We start from the raw sequence: 22,727 nt of genomic DNA on the forward strand, positions 1-22,727 counted from the left end.
TTTTATGATTTTGGTTACCTCCCAAACATGAAAAGAGCGAATTCCAACCAAGTCTAATTCTGCTTTTCTTATCTGGGCACACTAAACCCCAGCTAAGGGGCTTACACTCCAGTGCTGTGAGCAGGCACATTTCGACACGTAGCCATGCAGCTGAAACGGGTGTTAAACTCACCCCAGCAAAGTTTACCTTTCTGTGGAACTTCAAAACGGAGTCACCCAGATCTGAAATCCCCAGGAAACCCTTCAGTGGCTTTTCCTAAAAGTTGACCCCCCTGTTTGCTCTGTAGTTCCTAGAAAAAGCAGTGCTGACTTTGGCCCAGACACCAAATGTGCTGCTGCTGCTTCCTCCCAGACTTTCCTGCAATTCTGATCTTGAGTGAGAATCCATCTCTCAGAGAGGGATGTTGATCGGGGGGATACAATGGCTTCCTATTCCTTAGGGTAAAGCACACCGACTAATCGTGGGATGGCGGCCTAGTACCAGAGGAGCATGGGTGTGCTGGGCAGTAAGTGTCCGCCTAGCATGTGGGAAGCCCCAGCTTTGAACCTTGATGCAATAATGAGCAGGAGGAAGGTTGTCAGGTGGTGGATTCCCTCAGAGAACCGAATCGTTGTAGACCATTGCAGGTGCGCCTACCAGCAAATAACTTGCTTGAGCGAAGACATACTTCTTGTAATCCTCAATACAGGTCTTGAGGGACCTGCATTAAACCAAAAAGGGTCTAAAGAGAACATTTGTTTTCATGTACAAACCTCTTGCTTTTGTGTTCAATACAAACACTACCTTCTTGAGACCTAGGAACGATTTAAAACACAAAAACCAAACGACCCCCCTCCACCCACAAACACACACACACGCACACACACACACACACACACACACACAAACACACACACACACCAGCCTCAATGTGTTCCCACCAGTGGGGAGTGAAACAGCAGAATGGAAATGACAGATTCAAGCTTTTACCTCTGAAATCCCTGGAATAAAACCACAAGTGCTACCAAGAAGCCAAACGTGTTTATTGCATGAACATGGAAAAGCAAGGTTTGTAAGGCAAGATGGGAGCTCTCCTCCTCCTTCGCTGATGGGTTAGAAGGTTACCGCTCAGAGCGGAACAGATACCGCACTGACGTAATGCTGGACTTGTTTTTTTCTTTCGAGTTTACAAAAACAAAACAAAACTTTTGTTCTTCTTTGTACTTCCGGGCTCTTGGTAGGTTGATCAGCCTCTGTTGTGTCACCAGAGTTCTCAGCTGGCTTTACAAATAGACGTGCTCAAGTCTGCCATCTGGTGGAAACGATAGATATTGAGACCATTTGCTTTAAGTGACGATGGCTAAAGCCTACTTTGGGGGGAAGGGGCATAGTTCATTCAGAACAGCACTAAAGAAACATGAAAGGAGAATGAATTTAAGAAAGTACCCGTTTGAATGAAACAAACTGTAGTGGGGTGTTCTAAACATTTCTGTAACTAGAAAGATGTAGCATCTTCCCGAGAGGGACCGCATCCCTTCTCAAAATATCACCAGCCAGCAAATTAATCTATGCATTTAAAAACACAACGAACAGGGAAATACTGCCCACACTATCCAGAGCTCATCCTGAGGAGTAAACACACTTAACTTTTTTTTTTTTTCTGACAAAAGCCAAACGAGGGGCAGACAATCAAGTGTGTAGTTTAGCTGATATTCAAGATGACATGACACCTCTGCAGTAGAGTGACATGGAGTGACCAAATGCAACGGTAAATAAAGGGGAAAGGCTGGCTTCTGCAACAGCTGGAACCAGGGCTAAGGGAGGAGTTACGTAAGATGCTGTATTACGTTCTGATCCTTACAGTTGAATTAAACATTTGTGCCTGTATTTACTAAGGACAGTCATAAAGGAAAAATTGCATTTACTTACTCATAATAGGAAAACATTGTCACTGTATGGAATTGAAGGTTGGTAAAACTGTTGAAGAAAATGATAACATTCTAAAACTTTTGCATATACATTACTCCTTAAAGTTTAACATGTAAGATCTTTGCAGCCTATGTGAACTACTTTAAAACCTTCAGAGTAAGACCAGTGTGAGCGTAAGTTCAGGGTGTGCTCAGCGCTGAGCCTCTAACCTCTGCAGCACAGCTCCCATCACAGCTCAAAGCCCTTCCTCGGTCTGAGGGAAGCTACCCCAGCAGAAGGGAAACCACAGCATGGGGTAAGGGCTAGAGGAAGCTGTGACACTATGCTTATCTTAGGAATTCAGTTACTCCTGAGTGGACAGGTAACCTCTGCCAGTCCCACCCTCACTAGCTTGCACCAAAACCAGAAGCAGCACTACAGTGAAGTGGAGGGAATAATTCAGGACTATGTTAAGACTAAGGTTAACTTCGTAAATGTAAAGAAAATGAACATTAATAGACTATATAAGCAAACTTCAGTAAAAGATATATACTGGACAAATATGAGACTAAAGTTCACTTATCATAAAATGGAATAATTGAGACTTAAAACTACAAAAATACTATTCGATATTCACTCACCAAACTGGCAATATGCAAAAATGAGAAAGGGGGGAAATGGGGCACCCTCATATACTACACATGTAAAAACTGACACCATCGCTGGAAGACAATTAACCATTTAATGCATTTTGTTTCTGTATTTTGTTTTCAATCACGTGCTTATTTTTTAAAAAATCCCAGTACATGGCCAGAAAATTAGACCAAGTTTAAATGAACTTGGAATCTCTACCCCAAAGGACTTGGGCCCCATCACGAAGTACAAACTCTGCTGGATAAGCTTCCCAAGGACTTTCTGGTACCTGACTAAAACAAGTAAGCTACCTGGCAACATTGTATTTGAACATACTGTCTGTCCCTTCAGTAGAAAACCATGTAACAGCAATGTAAGACTTTTATAAAGGGAAATGAGTTTTGACTGGAAAAAAAAAATACGAAGGCAACATTCACTCTGTAACTGTTACCCAGACTCATGTGCTAGCTGGGCCAGGTGGCATCTGCCTGTAATCCCACAACACTGGAGGCTGAGGCAACAGGTTAAAGATACACAAGCAAGCCCCTGTCTCTACAAAAATAGCCAGTCCTCTACAGTTCACCGGGGCCGCTTTCGCACTTAGTCTACATGGTGTAGCTGCAGGCTGTACTCAGCATATTTCAATGCTGACTGTGAATTCTTTCATTGTGTTCCTAAAGAAAAATGACAATTCAACTACGGAATGAGGCTTTACTAAAATTCACTTCATACTACTGATAGTGGTTTCTAAGGCTAAGACTTTCACTTAATGTTAAATCAGAAAGAATTTTAAACAGCACCTGACTAGAACAAATGTACTCCAACAGTATACTGCACTCAGTTAGGAACTAAGAATAGGACAAGACTGACCAAGTGGGCGCACTGCTTGCTTTGCATCAACACAGCTTTGTCCAAGACAGTTAGTTACAATGCTACTGACAGATGATGCTTCAAACTTCAGAGTTTACAGAAGACTTAAAAAGCAGTTGTAATACATTTACTCTTAAGATACCATTTAATGAAGTTTCTTTCAGCTCCCCAACCCTGACAGTATTTGGGGAGGCACAGCACTCAGACTGCTTCAGCCCAGCCCTTCCTCCTTTCTGTCGGGCTACCAAGGTCCGGGCCAGGGATGAGTATGCTACAGGGTTACTCCTCCTTCGTAACGTGCCTTGCATTAGGAAAAGTCTAGAGACCGTCACTTGGAAGGAACTGACATATGTATCAGTTGGAGTTAGGGTGAAACACTTGACCCTAAGACAATTAAGGGATTGGAAGTCAATATATTAAACGAGACTTAAAAAAAAAAAAAGTCAAAATACAAAACCATGATATATATCCAAACTTTGACTAATTATTAAGACCGAGTTTTCCTTTGTTACGCAGGTAAGGTAGAGCAATAAGGTAAATGAGCAATACAAGTGAATTATAGTTCAAAAGTACACCATGGAGGGGCCGGAAAGCTGGCTTAGCAGGTGGAAAAGCTTGCCATTAAGACAACACGACCTGTGGGACACACTGTGAAATGAGAGCTGATCTTCCACGTGGCATGCAAGCCCCACATAGACACAAATAACACATATCCAGAAGGAAAGTCATTATCAGAAGAGACACCCACTTCAGATTCCACAAGGGACCTATCAAGAGAGTACAGCTAAATTCCACATTCCCTAAAAAGAACCGAGTAAAATAAAGACAGTACATGCTGGCTAGAAATGGGCCCTTGAGCTCAGTAACCAACAGTGTGGTCTTTGTAAGTTTAGACAAAAGGCGACAGAATTAGGAAGGTAGAAATGGACCACATGCGGCTGGGTCGTCAGTATTTGCCAAGAGGCATGGCATTGATACAACAGCTATGTGAAAAAGAAATTATCAATACTATGGATCAAAAAAAAATTGAGAGATATACATTGAGAGAAAAAAAAAAAAAACCTCTTAAGATGGCAGGAGGAGGTTATCTTCCTTCCTTCTGCTGTCAAGGTTTCCTCTGCAATCTCTAAGACAGTCCCACACTTTCCCACTGTGGTGTCCAAGGTTCATGAGAACAACAGTGACCCGTGGAGTTTGGGCAACGGTGAAGCCTTGTCAACAGTGAGTATAGCCACTTGCACCATGGACTACTCAAGAGCCGGGCACCCGGGAGGCTGAGCTAGACCTGTCACAAGCTTAAAACACTTAACCGTTAGGAGTTATATGTGGGATGACTTCATAGAAACTAAAGGAAAATGTTAAGCAGTGAGAGGCTCAAAATGCAAAGTTAACAGGAGAGGAAAAACAGACCGGGAGTGTGAGCTCACAGAGCAGTATCGGCAGGCATGCCATTAGTAACTGTATTAGCAACCATGGCAAACGGGAGCGAGGGACGCAAAAGATCAATGGTGTGAAGGACGTGAGAACTGACTTCAGAGAAGTCAATCCATGTACTTTTTTGTGTAATGAGAAGTCTGAATTGTACAGGTACTGGAGAACTGTTTGTCTCACTGGCAAAGCCCAGGGTGGGGAACACTGGACTGATGAGGAAGGGAAGGACGCAGACATTGTGGTCTGTGGTACCCATCTGTGCTTCCCTAGTACAATGCTTGGCACCAACTTGGTGACGCAAATGCTCAACGACCCAGTCACCTTACTTCTAGAAGTACCAGTCTAGAGCAGTAAGAACATGTGCAAGGATGCCTGGTACAACGCGCTTTGGGATGTTGCAAACAACCTGTATTTGAATGGGCAAAGCATGGTAGTCACAAAACCGAGCAGTATGCCTGTTTGTAGTATGACTTAACCATTCACATTCACTTTCTAGAAGAGGAGGATATTGAAGAGATGGGAAGTTTAAACCTGAGGAAACACTATTTCCTCCCCACAATATACCCAAACACGGTAGGTGGGTGTGTGGGGAAGGAGGTCAGTTCGTGTTTGAGACAGTGTCATCTACGTAGCTCAAGCTGGACTCGAACCTGCAGTTCTCTTCGGTTCTCCCCTCTGAACACTAGTGTGCACTGCCAAGCCCAGCAGTGCCGGCTTTCAATCTTCACTTTCAAGACCTTCACTTTTCTTCCCCCATCTCCCATGTAAAGCAGACCATAATACCAGGCGGGCAGGCAGATCAGGAACAGGAAACACTGGCCACAATTTAGGCAAGAGCTTTTTCCAAGGGTCAGTTCTTGTGAGAGTAACCATCTAGTTTCATCTGCTAACCAACTTCCTGATTTCTATCTTCTAAAAGCTAACAGTTCTTCACTCACCTTTAATTCATTCCCAGCAGAAGAAAAGCAAATAAAAGAACTCCCAAAGTTGAATTGGGGTTGGGGGTGGGACCAGAAGCACTAAACTTTTAGTACTAACCATCTTTATACACTGGACTACCTCTTACATACATGGATTTTCTGCAAACCTAGAGATTGCCTGGTTGGTATAAAAATTACCCTGTAATTATCACTGGACACTGTTTAGCTGCGTCCGCTGAAACCGTATCAGACACCTTCTCTTTAACTAGCGTAACTTCAAAATAAGGCCTGCAGTTTATGCCTGTAATCTCAAAATACTTTTTGAGGCTGAAGCAAAAAGATTACAGGTTTGGAGCAAGCCTGGGTTATCCAGAGAGACCTTGTCTCAAAACCCAAACAAGAACTATGTAACACAAAGACAACAAAACAAACTATTTAGAGTAAGAAATACGCGTTTTCTACCAACTGACTGCTACAGCACGAGCCTGTAATCCCAGCATTGGGGCATGAGGGGAGGGGATCCTGAATCTGAGGCAAATCTAGGCAACACTGCCAGATCACCTCAAAACAAAAGAACTTCTATTTAAGTGTACATCTCTTCAAATTCCCGTGTGATGGAATGTCAGTCCTGCCTGGCTCTAAGGCAACATTATGGGAGCTGTGGATTGAACTAGTTGGCCACCTGTCATGAGAACTCCATGGTTACTGTGAAAGAATGATATTCAGGAGACATTTCCTCCATAATACACAAAGGCAATCTGTGGGGACAACTGACAGTATTTGTTGCCAATGATAAATTTCACCTTTCAAAAGAAAATTAAAATTTTCTTTCTATCGCAATAAGTTTGATAGCTTCCCAATACTTAAAAAGATTTTAATAATCCAATTTGATCAGCAAATAAATTTTAACCATTACATAATACAATGTCAGCACTGAAAAGAATTATGCAATTCAGTGAACTAGTATTTTCCTGATGACCAACATGCACAGGTAGAAATCCAATCAAAATGCAAGACAGACCCAAAGGACTCCATATTGACAGTTCAGTCTTCCCAGAGGAAGGCTTTAAACTTCACATCCTCTTTCCTCACGAGATCTAAGTTAGAGCTGAACAAACATGTCACGATGCGACTGCGCGCAAAACAAGGCATTAAAAAACAGGTAAATCCAGCCCCATGCTGGAAAGTGAAATCAGTGCCATGTTTTGTTTTTGCTATTGTTGTTCATATTTAGAAAATTATTTTTCATAAATGCATGCTATCCTGCTAGCATGGTGTTAGCTCTGTAAGCTAGACAAAAACGCCTGCTTTAAATTCCAATACAAATAGCAATAATCCAAAAAAGCAAAGCTCTTTGTGATATTTGAAATTACAAATGGGTCCTGAGATCAAATTTTACAAGTGACTGGACAGCAAAGGTCACAGGAGTAAGAAACATTAAATATGGACTTCTCTTTCTAGGTCATAAACACAGCATTTCTACGTCACCATCCAATAACCACTCAGGTGTTTTTTCCAAGTAGTATTAACATGTGGTTTTAGAGTGGGGAGAAGTAAACTAGTAGTGTTCTACATGGTCTGGCTGATGCCCCTTTTAGAGCTCCAATTCATTTCTGTTTGTAGCAATATCTCCACAAGTATGCCAATGATACATGTTTAAACCACAACCGATGTTACATTTTTATTTTTGAAAATCACACCAAAGAGTACTATGTCAGGCTGTTTAAAATCGATCCTTTATTCAGGTAACAAGTTGCCTATGGTCACCGTATTGTAGGAAACATCAGAATACCATCCTGGAAGGGACTATGAGTACAGGTGGGATCAGTGGGGACAGGTTAACAATGACCCATTTGCATTCTTCCTCCCCATCTTTTAACAACCCCCAAACCCCCAGTAAAGGGACAAGTAGTTTTTAACACCATCATGTGAAGCACTTCAACTGACAAGGCTAAAATCTAAAGAATAAATAAAATATATTGTGGCAGTAATTCCTTTGAGAGCAAAAATCAGGTGCACAAGAAATCAAGAGATCAGGAAAGCTGTGTGCATTCGAATGTGTGGCTCCCCAAACACAGCCTCAGGAAAATGATACAGAAAATACCATACATCCCATTTCATACAGGACCAGATAACGACTCGTGTTCAGCTACACAGAGGCAATTACAACCTGCTGAAACACAATTAAAACATGGGGAAACGTTTACAAAGCATCCACAACATGTAAATCATGTACAAATGGATACATTCGTTACTTCTCCAAACTCCAGGAACTTCTTTTTGATAAATAGTTTACTCTTCATGTTCAGCACTAAATTCAATACATGCAAAACTTAAAAAATTTAAAGTTATTGTAAAAATAGAACTAAATAATTTAAGTACCGATGTGACAGCCACTCTGTACCGTGCCCAATGTTATAAAATGAAAGGTTACTGAACCCATGAAAATATCTCTGTATTTCCTTAGATCTAAAATAGATATTTTAAAATGTATTTATAGTATTTTGATGTGATATTCTGAGCTTTTAAAATAACATAAACAGTTAAAAATTATACCAAATTACATAAAACTTGTATCTTAAAAGCTGAAAAAATTAAAACTATAGAAATCCACATGTAAAACAAGAAGATTACAATTTACATTATAAAGGTAAATCTCATCAATTAAAATAATGCGAAGCCAGTAAGATGACAAAGCAAATTATAAATAGCCTTAAATTAACTCACTTGGTTTCAAAAGATCTTCTAGTAAGATCTGAACGATGTAGCAGACACATGCGGAAATCTTTAAGGGTTTATATTATTGCCAAACAATGGATCTTGAAGCAAGGCAATGTTACATTATTGGAGAACCCAATTTGGTAATACAAGTAAATTGGAAAAAAATTAAATAACAATTAATAATAAATACATATCCTATAGTATATTGCTCAAATGAAATTCCAAGCCACAGAACTAACGAAAGGCTTCCAACTTAGTAAACTGAAAAACTGAACTTCTCTTGCAATCCTTTACTCTTACATGCTTCTATGTTGTTGTTTTGTTTTGCTTTTAAAAAACAAACAAACAAACCCATAACGTATCTTCAGAGTATAGCTAACTATATTCCCATGCACCTCAGGCACACTTGTTGATTTGTAGGGTCATTTTGTTTTTCTAGGGCCAAAAATTCAATACAGTTGTAAGCAGAGGCCTGAGGCTGGCAAGAATACTGTAGAGTCCAGGCAGTGCTAAGAGTGGCAATTACTGGGAAGTACAAACATGAACAAATGGTGGGAAATGCTAATGGCTTCTGCTCATACCACAAAACAGTGGGAATTCACAAGAATAGTTCCCCTTGTATTGAAGAAAATATGATTAAAAGTTTTCCCCCAATTTTCAGAATCAAAAGCATTTAGAAGGTTATAAGGCTACCAATGAGTCTTCTAGATCGCCAGCGCCCTACAAGAAGAGAAAAGGAAGAACATTGTTATTATGCACCTGTACCACTGCTAGGGTGGACTGAATTTCAAAAAGAAAACACATTAGGTGAACAAACTTTCTTCCTTCCTTCCTTCCTTTGAAACGGGCATTTTAGCAGAGCAGTGTGTGCATTCTGTAATGTGTGGCATATGGGTATATAGCACAGACACATTGGGATTTTTTTTTCTCCCATCCCTTTCCACCTAAAGGCCTTCCTTTCCCAAATACTTAAAAATATTCTGGCTTGGAAAAAAATGTATCAAACCAAAAACACCAGCTACAATGTCTGAAGACTCCAAACTTTTAAATTGTGGTACCTTAAGCAACTGGAAACATTGGATATAAAAATATAAACACAGTTAACAGACAAAACCAGCTTAGGACTCTTACACTCGTTAATCCCTGATGTATTATTACTGCTTATCACCAGTGCTCATGGGGTAGCCTTAAGTAGCCCCATGTGCCAAGCCAGCTAAGGATGAGCGTTCCGAACCACAGATGGGCAGCAGAACTTTGTGATTTCTGAGTAAGCAAGACTTTAATATATACTTTTAATTAAAATGTTTTTCTCTTTTGTTGATGAAAAACAGCTGAGCCAAAGTGTGCCAAATTCAATAGGACTATAAATGACCTTTATTGAGTTTTCCAGTGTCCCAAACCTGATTGTTAAATAAATAAAAACTAAGAAAGTACAAATGCGTAGATGATTCCACATCACATGCTTTATTTGGACTTAAACACTGATCATTTCATTCTAAACACGCGGTTGACATACATTTATATGTGTATAGTAAGCTATACAGAATATACATATGAAAGCTATATGAAAAGTACATAGTTCTTTAAAAATTTTTCATAAAGAATACAGAGAAAGGAAAAGTAACCACACATCCAATATCTCAATAAATTCTAAAAGTAAGGCTACAGAAATGTAAAATAGAAACAATTAAAAACACAGACTATCAACTCTGAAAGAAAAGTTATGGGCCAGCTCTAGCCATTCTTTAAAGAACTAAAATAGCAAGTGAACACACAGGTATTACAAAGCTAACTATGGCGGGTTTGATATAAAATAAGCAGTGTCAATTCTACAGTAACAGTTCTTTCCACAGTGTACAGCTGTCTTTCCAATCAGTAATCTATATCCTAGCTAGTAAGAATTAAGCTACTGAAATTAATAATGACAACCTATTTTCTGGGATACAAGGTGAAATGACATAAAACTTCATTAAATCAAAGTTACTATAAATAGTCAATCTTAAACTATCATAAAGGTGTATGTAAAGGCCTTTAGAAAAAACAAGGCTATAGGAATATAAGAAAACTAGTTTTCCAAGATTCAAATAACAAAATGGTTATATAAACGCACACAGTATACTTCCTAAGTAAAAACTGTCAAATCAAGATCACAAAAATATTACCCCAAAAAGGTCATATTGTTTCAGCACTCGTCTTTGTCCCTGCATCTTCATTTAGGGCTGTCTAATTCAGCAGGACCACTTTCAGTGTGTCTCTCCTGCACTGCCACTGGGTTTCCAGCATCACTGTTCGAAGAAGCATCTGCAGCAGCTGGGTCAGCCGGGCTCTCTTCTCCCTCTACTTTAGCTAGCCTGTAACTAGTCAGCATCTCCTCCAGCAGTTGTCGGTAGTTGCCCCTATGGTTAACTCTCATTTGCCTGAGAGCTTCCACCAATTTCCCCTGTGATCCACTTTCCTCTGCTTCCTCGGAGGCCTTTTTTTAAGATTCAAGACCCCAGTGTCAGTAGACAAACCAGGATATCACATGGATTTCACAGCACATCACACAAAGCACTGTTTTTTCTACCACAAGCAACATAGTCAATAGAACATTTTCATTAAGTATCCGTTCTTACCTGTGCAGATTAATAACAAACTTCTTATTGTAACATCAAATTAATTTTAACCAATTACCACAAACCAGTTTATGACTTATTTCAATTACCCTCTGAGGTTTAATCTGAAACTTACTTTGTTTGCTTTTAAAATTCAACAATACAAACATTTCCTAAAATAACTTACTTTTAAAAAATTGTTGGCTAAAGTGATTTAGTTCAAAGGGAAAAAAGTGTTTTAAAGTGAGGCAAAGGACAGAAGAGCAGCCATCAGAATGTTAGTTTCTTCATTTCTGCTAAATGGTGAGTAGGAGAAAACATATAAATGTAAAACTACAAAAATTTAAACTGGATTCTTTTGGAGATTTAAAAACTTTTGAAAATAAAATTATTTTTGCCTTAAAATACAGTATTTAATAAAAAATCATCTCTAGATAAATATAATATTTTAAAAACTAAACACTGGAAATCTCATGGGTTTCTAAAGTTACATCTACTTAAGCTTCTTAGCAGAGAAGGATCTCATGATCTGTACTGATGAGTTAAGCTAACAAACTGAGCCCAAGACAGCCTTGCACACGTCCCCTCTAATGTGTGTCACGACAGCCTTACACACATGCTCATTCACATGTACCCATCATGACAGTTTTACACACACGCCCCCCCCCCACTGAGTACACCATCATGAATGAGTCATAGCTTACATCTCGCAAAGCTGTGTAACAGGAACCTAAGAGCGCTGACTCCCTGAGTGACAGAGACAGAGACTAAACTAAGGAAACCCTGAGAACACAATCACGCAAATCTACCAGTAGGCTGGGTTACAGCACAGCTGGCTACAGCTCATCCAAGTTGGTATCCAGTACAAAGAATGCAGGCTTGACTACAGCCAGGACTGTCTGAAACAACAGTACAGTTATTTCAGGAACAGTTAGGAAAATCTGGATTTGGTATTTCATGGCATTATGAAACATTCTTCATTTTTAAGATATGACTATGGTATTAATGCCATATAGAAGGATGTTCTCATTCTAAAAGGAGCTGTGCTCTGAAATGTTAACATGTAAAATATTGTAATGTCTTTGTTTCCAAAGGGTTAGTCACAAAAAAGATTTGATGTAGTGTTTCATGCAGACATTAAGACAGACAAAGCAACAGAGCAAAGTACAAACAACTGGAATCTTCATAGTATTCTCTGCCATTTCCATTTTTAACCTATTTGGAAATCCCCAAATATTAAGAAAATAAAAAATGAAATAGGTTATTGATAGAGGGTCTAAGTCTTAACTATCTTTGTACCACTTATAAATCCACATAATGAATTGTAGTGATCATGAGTGAAGGGAGGGACCTGAGTGCTTAAAAAAACTATCCCATGGCAGGAAGCAAAGAATGTGTGTGTGCCGTGCGTGTTTTGGGTCATTTGCTTTTATATATTTAAAGTGCAGGAAAGAGAGGAGAGTGAGATGGCCCAGTGGTTAAGAACAGAGGAAACCCACATGGCTGCTCACGATTGTCTACAGCTCCAGTTCTAGGAGATCTATGGCTACCTAAACCTAGTTCAAGTCCGAATGTAGTAAGGTTATATTGGGGCTGAAAAGATAGCTCGGTGGTTAAGAGCACTGGCTGCTCTTCCAAAGGTTCGAATCAATTCCCTGCAGCCACATGGCATGGCTTCACAACCATCTGTAATGAGATCTCATGCCCTTTTGGTCTACAGGCATACATGCAGGCAGGACGCTGTATACATAATAAATAAATAAATCCTTTAAAAAAATAAAAGCTATCCTGAAGGCTGTTATATTTGAATGTCCTGTGGTGAGTTAAAGTGCATCCTTTGTCTGGGCTGTCCTGGAACTCACTCTGTAGTCCAGGGTGGCCTCTGCTCCCAAGTACTGGGATTAAAGGCATGCACCAACCATGCCTAGCAAAGGAGTGGTTATCGTCCTAAAAATACAGTACACCAAACCAGTAAGTAAAAAATGACTGCCAGATAAGTGTGGCACACGCCTTTAACCATGGTATTTAGGATGCAGAGGCAGGAGGATCTCAGTCAGTTGAAGGCCAGCCGGGATTACAGAGTGAGTTCCACAACAGCCAGCTCTATACAGAGAAACCCTGCCTCAAAAAACAAACAACAATGATGATGACGATGACAAAGAAACACCTCCAATAACAACAAAACCCGGGACTGTTACCAAAGCTGGCACCTCGAAGTCACTACACTAAACAATGAGCATGTTTACAATTTTTAAAGATATTTAAAAATCATTTTACCTGGAGGCAGGGGAAACTGCAGTCAAAATGTAAAGTAAATTAATTTAGTAATTAATTAAAAATCATTACACCCGATGGGAAACTGTTTTCCCATTGTTCTGAACAGATAACAGATAGTAGAACCATCTTCCCCAGCAGTTAGTTTTCCAAACACTATTAAAGTCTCACAGCTTTACAAGAAGCTATTACTGAAGTTGTGCTTTCCTTCCTGGAGTTTAATTAACTCCATCTTGCAGGCTTCCCAAGCCTTTCTAATTAGACTACACATTTCCCCTACTTATCTATATCCTTCCTAACACTCAGGAGGGGAAAGCAACATCTGTGCTAGAACTTTACAAGGTTATTTCATCTTCACATACGGTAACAAATAGAGATTTGTCCTGTGCCTTAACGAGGGGCAGAGTTCAGAACTCTTTTCACATGTAACCAACATCATCCTGAATGCTCCAGTGAGCGCGTGAGAAGGGTCCCCTGGACTGAGACACTTGTTTAGAATGGTGTTTCAGAGGCTGCAGAGAGCTCAGCAGTTAGAGAAAGGCTTCATGCAAAGGACCAGGGCTCAGCTCCCAGGATAACGTAGTGGTGGCCCACAGCCACCTGCAGCTCCAGCCCCAGGGGTCAACTGTCCTCTTTGGCCTCCACAGATACCAGGCACGCACGATACAAAGACACATATGCAGTAAAACACCCATGATTTAAAGTTAGTTTATGTTTGTTTATAAACAATGTTTAGAATTATTGTTCACGGGGATCTGGAAGGATGGTCTGCAGTCGGGAGTAACTGCCATTCCTGAAGAGGACTGGGGGTAAGTTTCTAGCACCCACGTGGCAGCTCACAACCATCTGTGCTTCAGTTTCAGAGGCTCCAAACCTCCTCTTGTCTTCAGACACTGCGTCTACCTACCGCACTTACATGCAGGCAGAACATTATATACACACAAAATAAGAGTAAAAGCATTATTGTACAAACGTTATTCTATGCAAAAAGGGTGAGATAAGAATGAACTTCCCTAAATGGCTATGTCATCTAGACTAACAGAGTTTAATATTTTATTACAAGAACAGGTCCTTGGCACTGGAGAGGATTCAGTGAGTAAGAGCCCTAGCTGATCAAGCCTGAGGACCCGAACTCAGACCCCAGGACCCACAAAGCAGGTTACGGCTACATGCATTCCTATAGGCCCAGTGCTGTATGCCACAGGGAGTCAGGAGCATAGCTGGGGTCTGCTCCCTGCCAGCACAGTAGTGAATTATTACGACACTGTTTCTAAGGAATAAAGGTGGGAGTGGCGAATACACACCAGAAAATGCTCACTCCACCCCATAGGAACATCCTTTCATAATAAAAGGTAACAAGGTGAGTTATCCAGGTAAAGTGCAAATAGGGCAACAACATCTAAGCACATTAAAAGATTAGCTAGCGGGCTGCTGACATGGTTCACTGTTAGGCAAGGGTACCTGCTGCACAACCTGTCACCCTGAATTTCCATCCCCAGAACCTAAACACAAGCACGTGCCTATAATACCGGTGCACCTAAGGGAGATGAAGTGAAGACAGGAGAATGGCTGTTTGCTCTAGACTGGCACACATAACAAAGAAACAGAGACCCGCCTCAAACACAGAAGGCAAGAATGGACACCTAAGGTTGTCCCTGACTTGAATATGCCCATTCATTCAGTCTCCCTCCTACACGCATGCACGTGCACACACACAAGGGGGTGGGGGCGGGGGAAGAGAACACAAGTGAATTCCTGACCTTCTCTGGCCAGCCAGTCTAGCCAAATTGATGAGCTTCAGGTTTAATGAGAGACTTAAAAACTAAGGACGGAGAGCTCAAGCAAGGTTACCTAGCCAACAATCTTGGACCTACAGTGTGTACAGATATCCATGCATAACTGCACAGACCTACACTAACACGTACACATGTCACATAGCAATACACAAGAAATCCAGACTTCCATCTCGATTAGCAGTCTTCTCGACATTCGGGTTGGGAGCCTCACCTTTAGTAACTGAACCATCATCTCTCCAGCCCGGCAATCGTTTTTGTTGTTATTGTACGTGTGTGCAAGTCAGAGGTCAACTTCTTGTGTCATTGCTCAGATGATGTCACTTTATTTGAGAAAGGATGTCACTTGAACCTAGGTCTGACAGGCTAGGCTAGGCTGGCCGGGCAGTGCGCCCCACTCACCTGCAGTCCCCCGGTGCTAGGAATACAAGCAAGCGTTACCACACCTGGGTTTTTACAAGTCAGGGACGTGTCCCTCTGTGGCAATCACTTTACTAAGCTACCCATCTAGCTAGCACCTATTGCCTCATATCTTAGAGGTTTCTAGCTTTCTTTTTATATATGTGTGTGCATGTAGGTGAGGTCAATGCCTCGTGTCTTCCTATCCACTCCCCAGCACAGCTTTTAATCTTTCAGTGAACATGGAGCTCACTGACTGGCTAGAACACTCCAGGATCCTCAGGTCTCCATCTCTGTCCTACCTTTAACGTATAACCCACGGATCAAACTCGGGTCTAGGTTTGTGTAGTAAATACTTACAGATTGGGGTTGGGGATTTAGCTCAGTGGTAGAGCGTTTGCCTAGCAAGCACAAGGCCCTGGGTTGGGTCCCCAGCTCCGGAAAAAAAAAAAAAAAAAAATACTTACAGATTAAGCCATCTATCCAAGCTCCTTTTTCATGTTATTTGAAAGAATTTAGACTATCAAAAATGAAAACGACTTTTGTACTATTCCAGAAGGGGCTCTGCTGTCATTTTCTATGCTGGGAACTGAGTGAGCTACATACGTCTCTGCAGCAGGCAGGGTTTGTTACCGACTGCGTAGGTACTGAGGCTATGGTCAAAATGAATCGGATTAAGCCCAACTCTCACGATCAGCGTCTAGCAAAGGGGAAGGGCACAATCGTAGAGCCGGTTACTTTAATAACTGGTACTTTTAACTTCTAGATGTTGTAAGAAAGAATCCTTTAGGCAATTATTCTTGGGGTGGGGACACCGGCTCCTTTGAGAAACTGACAAAAAGCCAGAGATATGTTTACTTATAAAGAATGTATTCAATATACAAACATTTTCAAGAATTTATGGGGATTTGTAAACCCCCTGATTAATCAGCCTTACCAGATTCTTTCAGATTTTTGTATTTTGGTCAGGAATTTAATCAATATTGTTTACATTCATAAGACTAAACAGGCTCTAAAATACTGAACTAAAAGAACACTATTTGCAACTTAAAAGTCCTTTTAGCCTTCATTAAGCTTTCTGAATATCTTTAAATTATTAAATTTCTAGCTGATATCCAACTAAACTTTTGGACAAATAATTTTATTTAATTTCTTTTAAAATTTCAACATAAAACCTAAGAAAAATGTGAGAATAAGGAATGGTTGCTCTTGTCTACAGTCCGAGCACTCAGGAGGCAGGCAGGAAAGGTCAGGGGTTCAGAGGGCAGCCTCGACTAATCTGACACTATCCTGGGCTCATTACATGAGGACCTGCCACAAACAACAAATAGCAAGATAGAAACAAACAAAAAAACAGCCTCTATTAAACATGGGGGTGGGGAGTGAGAGATGAACATTTATTTCTGATAGTACTTCTTAAAAAGTATTTAGAAAAGGAACAATTCTATCTCTGACAGAGTAGATATCTTTAGGTTTAAAAATAAATCTGACTTAACTCTGAAGAGTATTCTTTTAACTTTAAACAATTTTTTTATTATCCCAAAAAAGGTTTACCCTTTAAAATAATTTTGAACATTCTCTTCCGTGTCTCTCACAGACTTTTGCTCATCTGCATCCTGTCAACTTTTCCGACATTTGCTGAGGTCTCTCTCAGAAGCATTTATGGAATACGACTGTGTCTACCCGCTGGTTCTAGGAGTAACTGATGCTTAGATTTTCATCACTTCAGCTTCTCTGGTTATTCAGTCCATTTCTATTAAGGCAACTTGCTCAAGGTGTGAAAGAGTGTGCTAATGTTTCCCAAAATAAGATTCTAGTCTGTACTGTCAGTCAGTCTTTATAGCGAGTGTGGAAGTTCTACTCTAGTATCTACTAAGAATGAGTTCAGATTATTTTACCTACATAATTACTTTACAGCTCTTTGACTTCTAGACTCTAGAATCTGCTACAGTCAATGTTAAAAGGGCAGAACTGCCACAGAAGAGCGATGGACAGTTAGAGCCCAGGCCTAGCACGTGTCAATGAGGTCCCAAGCCCAATGCTCAGCACCGAGGTGGAGTGCTTACTCTGCCACGCTTAGACTCCTAATGCAAAGCATGGCTCTTCGCTCAACAGCTCAGGAGGCCCCTCTCTCAGCAACAGCTCTAACCATTCCCACTGTCAGCTCTCCCCATAGCCATGTCTGCTCTAGCTGGTTAGAGACCTGCCCCCATTCTTCTTTCAAAATCCATATATCTTTACCACGCCTTTCTCCATTAGAAATGCCACATTTCTTAGCTCATCACCAACACACGCACACGCACACGCACATGCACACCCTACGGCACCAAGTCTATGAACCTCTGCATTGCCTCATTCACTACCAACTACAGGACATGTCTTCATTTACTGTTTGTGTGTGAGCATGAGGTACATGATGTGACCATGTGTGGGACATGGCTCTCCCTCTGCAATTCACTATGTTGACTGTCAAGAGTTTAGTGTGCTGACAATCAATGAAAAGCTCACAAGTGGATAACTATGTAATAAACGGAGGTAGTCATATAGAATCTGCCTTACGGCGAGTGTTATGGCCTATGCATTTACCCTTAAACTCAAGGTCCTGGTGCTTATTCACTCAAGCTGAAGTAGTTATCACTGTGGTATAGGTTAAAAAGAAATGTAGAGAAAGTAAACGTTTTCCAACTCTTGTTCAAAGGAAAAGACTTCTTGAGGAATTAAGGAATTCAGTAGGATATAATATTTTTTAAGGATTGCCCACCAAAGTTACATTCTGAAATACTTGAGAAAACGGGAATATGCCCATGGCTACCAATTCAGTCAGTGACTACATTCTGAAGGCTCACTTCTGACACTGATAAATGTTTCATGTGGCATCTATGACACAGCTGTCACCTCTCAAATACAGCAGCAACCTTTAAATTGTCAACATCCTTTACACATTTGTTTGAGGTTTCTCTCAATTTCTTACATCTGTATTTTTATATTAAGGCTCACAGTTTTGGATATAATTCTTGAATACTATAAGGTAAGTACAAGCCACAAAAGATTCAGAATTAATACTACAAAGTATACATTGTTATGAACAATGTTTCTTTTATCCAACTCACTAACACTGCATCAATCCTGAAATCTCATCTTATTGTTTCTTTTGGTTTCTGCTCTTTGGATACAGAGCCTCACTGTGTAGCTCTGGCTGGCCTTGAACTCACAGAGATCACCCCATCTGCCTCTGCTCCGAGTACTGTGATTAAAGGCATGTACTACTACACTTGATAGTATACTTACTAAGCTATTACACTACTACACTTGATAGTATACTTACTAAGCTATTACACTACTACACGTGATAGTATACTTACTAAGCTATTACACTTATTCAATGACTTCTAGGAAAGCAACGCAATGAACGTAAGAAAAACATTCCACACTGGCTGTTCTCTCTAGACGGTGCCAAGTACAGGCACAGGCATGAGGGTGAGTCTATGTCTTCTCAAGGAATTTCCTTACCAACTATGGCTTCCTTAAATCTTAGATGTGGGTGTAACAAGCACTTTTTTTTATGATTTGTTTATTTTATATATGTGAGTACACTGCCACTGTCCTCAGACTTGCAAAAAGAAGGCATCGGATCCCATTACAGATGGTTGTGAGCCACCATGTGGTTGCTGGGAATTGAACTCAGGACCTCTGGAAGAGCAGCCAGTGTTCTTAACCACTGAGCCAACTCACCAGTCCTAGCACCATTTATTTTTAAATATCCCAAACTTGAAAACCCTATCAGAAAATACTGAGTCCAAGTTAAAGAGAGGCAATGTTTTCTCTGAGTATGGAAGCTATGCAGGGGCAGCTGCAGCTGCGGCTTGCCCTTCCTAGGGCCAGCAGAGCTCCTCATTCACACAGCCACAACCATCACTACCGAACAAAATATCTTTAACTATCTCACCTGAGCACAAAGTTCACTAAGAGAATAACTTACTAACCTCTGGTGCTGGGAGCTGAAAAAAAAATTAGTTATTTGAAAGCACTTTCTTGCCTCAAAATGAAGGTATGAGAAAGAGGAAGAAAGGCAGACACAGGAGAAAGCAGAGATAGCTGACACAAAGATAAATGACAACAAACTTTTCCACAGAACAAAATTGTATGTCTATATGTTAATACACTGTCTAAAACATTAACTGATTCTTAAAATGAAAAAGTAGTTATTACATAAAACACCATTATGCAAATTATTCATATCTAGTACTTATATTATAAAGTTACTTTAAATATTTAGGAAATAAATGTAAACTTACCCCATCATTGTCTTTGTTTGGATTAAGTCTACTATAAACAGCTTCAATAACATTGCGCCTAAAAAGATATGTTTTATTATGTACAATTTAAAGCTCATATTTCAAATACTTTGTTGTCCTGACTACAGAAAGAACTGTCACACTAAATACTTTCAAGGGACAATTTCCACATTTAACTAATAATTTTTTGATCATATAAAATCTACTGTTCTTATTAAGCAAAACACTAATCTTCAAAGAATATATTTCTTAGAAAACAATATCCTGGGCTGGTAAGAAGGCTCAGAGAAGAAAAGTGCTTGCTGCCAAGTCTGATAATGTACGTGAGTTCAATACCTGGGAGGCACGTAATGAGAGGGGAGACCAACTCTGCCAACTCTGGGCTAGCAACACATCAACGCCCACACCTAACACTGCACAACTCCGTCTTTAGATGAAGTTTACCTCGGGATAGATGAGCTACCTCCCCACAATGACTTGAACACCAGTTTTAAATGACTGCAGTTAGCACTTTCCCTTCTACTTACTTGCCAGCGAGGCCTCCCCCGGGAGGTAAATTTGGGATATTTTCTGCAGACAAAATGCGCATCACATGGGCAAGATCAGGCATTCCTTCCTCTCCAGACTTCTGCATGATTTCTGTAGGTTTAAGAACAAGACACAAAAAGTGATTGATGCTCACATGTTCATTCTAACATATTTCATAAAATATAAGCTAAGAGAACAGTAAAGAAAGATGTCAGTGATACAGTCAGCGAGTGGAATGGTTTACACCCAACAAAAATGATTCTCTCACCCCTGTGGAGGACACTGAGGCGTGTGTGGTATATGCAGGGGGAGGCATACACAGGGCAGGCAGCTAAAGGCCAGTGTTGTTTCCTCCTTGAGTATTCTCCACCTTACTTTGAGCCAGGGCTTCTAACTGGACCTATAGTTTATCTACCTTTGAATGCCCTATTGCTGGGATACACCACCATGCTTGCCTTTTACATGGGTGCTGGGGATTCAAACTCAAATTCTTACGCTTTTGATAGGTCTATGACCAAATAAGCCATTTTCCAGCTGAGATTTTAAATTCTATGTGAAAGCAGCATAATGAAATCATAGAAGATGAGAACAGTGGTGCAGGCCTGAATGCAGTGGGGAGACAGAGGCAGGAGAATCAGGAAAGGGGCCTCAGCTACAAAACAGGTCCGCAGCCAGCTGGAGGAGATGGTGAGACAGTCACAATGAGGCTTTGTCTAAAGTCATCACAGGAAAACAAAAACAATGGCTACATAAGAATCACGGAAGAAGGGGTTGGGGATTTAGCTCAGTGGTAGAGCCCTTGCCTAGCAAGCGCAAGGCCCTGGGTTCGATCCCCAGCTCCGAAAAAAAGAAAAAAGAAAAAAAAAAAAAAAAAAGAATCACAGAAGAAGATCCGAGTCATTTTTATACATTGACATTTAGATACATATGCTCTATAGCAATTTGAAGAAAATGAACCTTGTAAAATCAAAACTTCACATTCTCCACTTTTGTGTATGCATACATGTGCATGTGTGTATGTGTGGGGGCATGTGTACAATCATCTTTCTGTACTTTCCAGAGGGACTAAGGGGGTGAAGAGATAAGAGTTGGGGCTCAAGTGAGCCCAAGGCCAGCTGACCTTGCTAGTCCAGCTAGGTACCTTGAAGGGAGCCCCCCATTCTGAGGTCACTGGTGGACCACACTCACTCAGCTTTTCAGCTGAACTCCATCGTCACACTTGCTGCTTCTGCAGCAGGTGCTTTAACCCATCTTCTCAACCCTGCCTCTGTCTTCTCTCCCTCCTTGCTGATTCCCCACCCCACACCCGTGTCTTCTTTTTTCTTTCTGACACTCTTGCTTATACTTCAGTCTGTCCTCAAACTCCAAATAAATCCCCCTGCCTCTGCTCCCAGTGATGGGAGCACAGTTTAAAAAAGCCTGTTCTGTTTCAGCAGAGATCGTGGTCTAACCAGACTGTGCACACAAGAGGTAAGCTCTGAGCCGCATCCCCAGCTCCACTCACTTTAAAAAAATTTTTTTTCCTAAGTTTTTTTGTACATGTATGATGAGTGTCTTGCCTGCCTATGCATGTATGTCTGTGCACCACATGTGTGCCTACTGTCCAGAGGAGCCAGAAGAGGGTGCCAGAGCCCCTGCACCAGGAGCTACTGGAAATTGTGAGCTACCCTGTGGGTCCTTGAAGCAGAACCCAGGTCCTCTGCAAAGGCAGAAGTGTTTGAGTGCTGAGTCCCTTCCCCAGTCTGCTTATTTTACCCCAATACACACACTTGCATGTGGATGCTACTTTTAACACAGGAAGCCAACATCCTAAGCCTCTCAAGCTACACATACCACCTTTACAGAATCTGCCTCACGGACTCTGGCTTTGGCCTCAGAATCCTCCACTCCAGTTTAATTCCACCATGACTCCCTTACTTCTAAGTTTCAAACAAAAGAGTCTTGGCAATCAGGTCTCCACATGCACTCTCCTGGAGTCTGAAATGCTTCCTTGCATTGAACCTTCCCTACTGACCCTTAGCTGTGGCATCAATAGTTAAATCCCTACCTGCACAGACACACGCTGCTGCTTTCTGCTCCTGCCTACATGATGCTCATTGGCATAGACCACGCTCAAGGCCTGGTCCCTAGGTGCTGACAGCTGACAACTGTGAGACTCCAATCAGCTCATAGCTGGGGGTGACCACGAAGGGATGCCTAACTGGAGGAAGCAGGTCACTTGAGGGCAAGCTTTGGAAGGACAAATCTCTCCCTTGGTGCACCCACCTCCCAGTCCCCATACTTTAGCTTATGAAGCACATCCCTGCTTCCTTGAGATTCTACCTGGCTTCACTCAAGTGGACCCAAACTGAAAGTGAACTGTATTTTCTTCCTTAAATTGT

The 22,727-nt window shown here is 41.0% G+C and overlaps 1 protein-coding gene across 4 annotated transcripts in view; it reads right to left on the reverse strand.

Moving 5' to 3' along the window:
* Window positions 1-1,002: 1,002 nt before the first annotated feature.
* The window catches only part of Ppm1b (protein phosphatase, Mg2+/Mn2+ dependent 1B), a 58,303-nt gene continuing 36,578 nt past the window's right edge, over window positions 1,003-22,727 (reverse strand). Inside the window, exons 4-7 of one of the 4 annotated variants that reach the window (XM_032908748.1) lie at window positions 20,346-20,457; window positions 19,819-19,876; window positions 1,910-1,957; window positions 1,003-1,292 (exon numbers count right to left, since the gene is read on the reverse strand). In XM_032908748.1, the coding sequence (XP_032764639.1) occupies window positions 1,910-1,957; window positions 19,819-19,876; window positions 20,346-20,457 (218 nt within the window). In that variant the 3' untranslated portion in view covers window positions 1,003-1,292. Of the gene's footprint in view, window positions 1,293-1,909; window positions 1,958-7,456; window positions 9,184-9,904; window positions 10,937-19,818; window positions 19,877-20,345; window positions 20,458-22,727 lie in introns of those variants that run through there. The other 3 variants (XM_032908750.1, XM_032908749.1, XM_032908747.1) reach the window with 3 other exon arrangements.

This window comes from Rattus rattus, chromosome 7, assembly GCF_011064425.1.
Source record: "Rattus rattus isolate New Zealand chromosome 7, Rrattus_CSIRO_v1, whole genome shotgun sequence".
Classification (NCBI taxonomy): domain Eukaryota; kingdom Metazoa; phylum Chordata; class Mammalia; order Rodentia; family Muridae; genus Rattus; species Rattus rattus.